This window comes from Pelodiscus sinensis, chromosome 13 (genome assembly GCF_052426305.1).
Source record: "Pelodiscus sinensis isolate ZL-2025 chromosome 13, ASM5242630v1, whole genome shotgun sequence".
Classification (NCBI taxonomy): domain Eukaryota; kingdom Metazoa; phylum Chordata; order Testudines; family Trionychidae; genus Pelodiscus; species Pelodiscus sinensis.
In genome coordinates this window covers 12,203,153-12,207,252 of record NC_143064.1, presented here as the reverse complement: position 1 = coordinate 12,207,252, position 4,100 = coordinate 12,203,153, and the positions used below count along the sequence as shown (strand labels likewise).

Sequence of the window (4,100 nt, the reverse complement as noted above, 5' to 3'; positions counted from 1 at the left end):
GCGCTGTGTGTGACTCTCCAAGCGAGACCCTCTCCCTCCATCCCTTGTCGGCGGAAAAGTCAGGCAGAGCCGGGAAAGGAATCAAATGAAGGTTTATAAAATACTCGGCTCGAACCAGCCTCGGGTGAACGCCAGTTTTGGCAAATAAAAGCATCACCTTTTCTCTAGGGATGCAAAACACACACGCAGCGTGGCTGGAAGATTTTGCCCCCCCTTTCCATAAGAAATGCAGAGTAACAGGTGTGCAAGACTAAACGATAAGGAAAAAAGTAATGCAATGTTACACTTTTTTGAAGGATAGATTCGGTATTAATTTCATGAGTCTCAAGCGCTGAATTTCTACGCGAAGGGAATGACGTTAATTCGGTTTTCAAAAGCGGAGTCGGCAGGACAGCTCGATTTGTGTATAAAATCGTTCACTCCAAATTATAGGAGCACAGTTGAAGTACGAGCTAAGTGTTGTCTTTGGAGGACACATGAAATTGGAACCTAGTAGCGATCTCGACAGACTACGCCAGGCTGGGAGTTTGCTGACTAAAAATACTGATCAACCCACCGTTAAAACGTTAAATTATTTATTCCCCGGGGGACTCTTGTAACCATTCATTTTTAATACAATCGCGGGAAGATTTCTCCGAGGGGGGCGAGGGCGGTTAGTAGCCCAGCTCACGTTTCCTGGCAGCCCCAGACAAAATTTAAACCGCACTTTTTTATCCGCCACCCAGACCGGAAGGCGAAATGTCTCTGGCGAGGCAACAAGTGTCTCCCACTTCTGTAAATAAGCGAGTCGCTGATTATGAGAACATTCAAGTCACCCGCCATCCTTTCTGCGCCGTGTTGCTCCTCGGCCCCAGGAGAAATTTAACCAGACTAAGAAGCTATTTTTCGACTACAACGCCTTTATCAGGAAAGATCGCTATTGCAAACACCGATCGCCGTCTTAGTTTTTAAATCATTCATTTTCAGCGTTTCCCTAGCGGGAAAGCGGAGTTCAGCGTTCACACTGCGCCGTTCTGCTCTTAAAAGGCGCTGGTCTAAACCTCGACGGGCTTTTGTTTTACACTGGTCACCAGAATCACATTACAAGCACTTGCTCTCCCAGTTTGAGCTGGGGCTGCACCCCCCAACCTGCCGTACAAATCGCCACGAGACTGGGGAAGTGCCCGTTATAAAATTTATTGACCTTTTTTTCTTTGAGGGGAGGGGGGAAGATTAGGGGAGAAAGGAGTGTTGCAAAGTCTTTAAGAAACCGGAGAGAGAAAAACTAAAACGTTTGGTTCGCGGGCTGATATGTCAAAACGTATCACAGTCAAAAGTCACAAACCGGTTTACAGAAGTTTACAAGTTTAAGGGAAAAAAAAAAAACAACCTCAAACACACAACTTACTATAAGTTAAAAAAACAACACAAAAAACCAGACTTGCGTTTGCGACCCGCACAGCTTTTTCCTCCCCCCTCCTCCCTTTTGAAAAAAAAGAGAGGTCGTGAAAGCTACACAGATTTGGATAAAACCCTCAAGCAGGATACGGGGAGGGAGGGGCAAAGTTATTTAAAAAAAGCGACCAACAAAAAAAAAATAATAATGTAAACATCTGAGCTTGAAGAAAGCCCGCCACGTTTCCATTCCACCTCTACACTCATGTACAAGACTTTTAAAACGGCTTCTGTAATTATTTTTAAAAGAATAAAATAGAGAGCGCGCCAACCTATCAGAAACCAGGAAAAAGTTGCTGCGGCCGCTCCTAGCCGCTTGTTGGGCTCGGGTAGAGGAAAGAGTCCGCACAGCCCTGGGCGTCCGTACCCCAACACACGAGACACCGACCGCGCTTCTGCGCAAAGAGTCCCCCGGGGTTAGTAGCCCCCAGTCCGAGTCTGCTCCCGCGAGCCACGCGGCCCGGGGGCCGGGAAGCGGGGCTCAGATGTGAGTCAGCGGTACCGTGCCATTTACCCCCGTGCCGGCACTCTGGTAGTGCTGGTGCACGCTGTGCAATCGGCTGCCCTGCAAGGCGGCCGGGTCTGTGCTGTCCCCGCCGGGCGGGAGGTACATGCTGATCATATCCCGCAGGTCCCCCAGGCAGGCCCGCTGGGAGTGGGAGGCGATGGACGGCGGCGGCGAGCTGGGCTCGGATTTCACCACCGAGCCCATGGAGCCCAGGCCCATGGCCGAGCTGGGCTGCTGGCCGTAGGCGGCGGGGGACACGCTGTAGGTGGAGGCCGCGGTCATGTAGGTCTGCGCCGTGGACATCATGGGGCTGTACTGCAGGCCGCCCATGTCGTAGCGGTGCATCTGCGGCAGCGGCGGGCTGTTCATGGCCGGGTGCTGCCCGTAGCCCAGCTGCTCGGGCATCAGCGAGTACGCCCCGTTGCTCCAGCCGTTCATGTGCGCGTAGGTGTCCAGGCGCTGGCCCACCCCCACGGGGCTGCTGACGGCGCTGGCCGCGCCGGGGGCCAGCAGGTTGCCGGGCAGCGAGTATTTGTCCTTCTTCAGCAGGGTCTTGGTCTTCCGGCGGGGCCGGTATTTGTAATCCGGATACTCCTTCATGTGCACGGCCCGCAGCCGCTTGGCCTCGTCGATGAAAGGCCGCTTCTCCGCGTCGCTCAGCAGCTTCCAGTCCGCCCCGAGGCGCTTGCTGATCTCCGAGTTGTGCATCTTGGGGTTCTCCTGGGCCATCTTGCGCCGCTGGCCCCGCGACCACACCATGAAGGCGTTCATGGGCCGCTTCACCCGGTCCTGGTCAGCCCCGCCGCCGCCGCCCGCTCCCCCGCCGCCAGCTTTCCCCGCTGCCCCCGCTGCCGCGGGGCCGCCTGGGGCGGGCGGGGGGCTCTTGAGCTCGCCCTCCAGCATGCTGTACATGGCCGGGGCCGGCAGCAGGTGCGCCAGCGTGGCGGGCCGGCGGGCGCGCTGCTTCTGCCGCCGCGGGGAGAGGCTCGGGGCCGGGCGCGCTATTGCACCACGGCCAAGCTCCGCGCTGCCCGGGCGCTTTCCCCTTAGGTGCGCTCCCAGTGCCGGGGGGAGATGATTGACGGCCTATAAATGAGCAGCCGGCAGCCAATCAGCGCGCGGCTCCCGACAGGCCCTGACGGAGGGTAATTGACCAGCTGGTTAAAAAAAAAAAAAAAAAGTTGGAGTTTAGGGGCTCCCGGGCGCGCTGCCCCTCCCCCCTCGCCTGGCGCCCCCCTCCCCCCGCGCAGGAGCCGGGGCCTGGCCTCCCCACCCCCACTTTACCGCCGTCAGATCTTGGGGAGGCAACTTTGGGTGGGTTTGGTTTTGGAATCCCCCCCCATCCTCCCCCCCCCCGCAAGAGGCCACGGGCGCAGCGAGCCAAGCAACCGGTTTGTTGGGGGGAAGAGGGGAGAGCTTGAAACACGCTCCCCGACGTGGGAGGGCGCGGCAGGGCTGATCTGTGCAGGGCCGGGGCGCGGGCCCCCCAGCTCCATCAGTGCGCGGCGGGGCACATAGGGCGGTTCTGATCCAGTGCGGGACGCGCAGCTGTTTTTCCACCCCCGTTCGCCCGCCCAGGCCTTGGGAGAGAGCAGCCCCGCAGTGACTCCGCAGCCGCGTTAAGCTAGTCCCCAGTGAGTAGGGAAGCAAGGGGGCAGAGGCGACTCCAGCTCTCCTTAGGGAAGAGGCCAACTCCCCTCTTCTCCCCGGGCATCTTGCAAGGCTGCGCGGAAGCCTGGCTCTCCGAGCAAGGGGAAAACGGGGCTTCAATTCCCTTTATGCTGGAAATACCGGCCCCCCCTCCGCCCCCGTCCCCGTCCCCGTCCCCGTCCCCGTCCCGAGGCTCTTTGTTGTTCAGGTTAGACAAGGACACGGCCCCTGTTATGGCTCCCACTGCGGCCCCCAGCGCAGCTTGGAGATCTGGGATAGCGGGGCTGGTTATCTGGGTTCTGACCGGACTCCCTGGTAATCGGGGGAGGGGCCGTGTTCAGTGGGGGGGGGGGGAGGACTGGCCTGGCATGCTCTGCCCCCCAACCTCCTTCCCCTTCTTTGCCACTTTACTTTTTCCAGTCGGCTGCCCCCAGGGGGGAGGGGCGGGCGCTTGCCAAAATCCGTTTTCATGGCAACAGCACAGTCCCCGTGGAGTGAAAGGAAACTT

General features: G+C 58.3%; 1 protein-coding gene across 1 annotated transcript; it reads right to left on the bottom strand.

The window, feature by feature from the left end:
* Positions 1-528: 528 nt before the first annotated feature.
* SOX3 (SRY-box transcription factor 3) lies at positions 529-3,013 on the bottom strand. Its single transcript, XM_006115453.5, has one exon. The coding sequence runs from the start codon at positions 2,852-2,854 to the stop codon at positions 1,916-1,918; it is 939 nt and encodes a 312-aa protein (XP_006115515.2). The 5' UTR covers positions 2,855-3,013; the 3' UTR covers positions 529-1,915.
* Between the last annotated feature and the right edge of the window lie 1,087 nt (positions 3,014-4,100).

Excerpts from the sequence above, each read along its gene's own strand:
- SOX3 (XM_006115453.5), bottom strand. The coding sequence starts at position 2,854 with ATGTACAGCATGCTGGAGGGCGAGCTCAAGAGCCCCCCGCCCGCCCCA.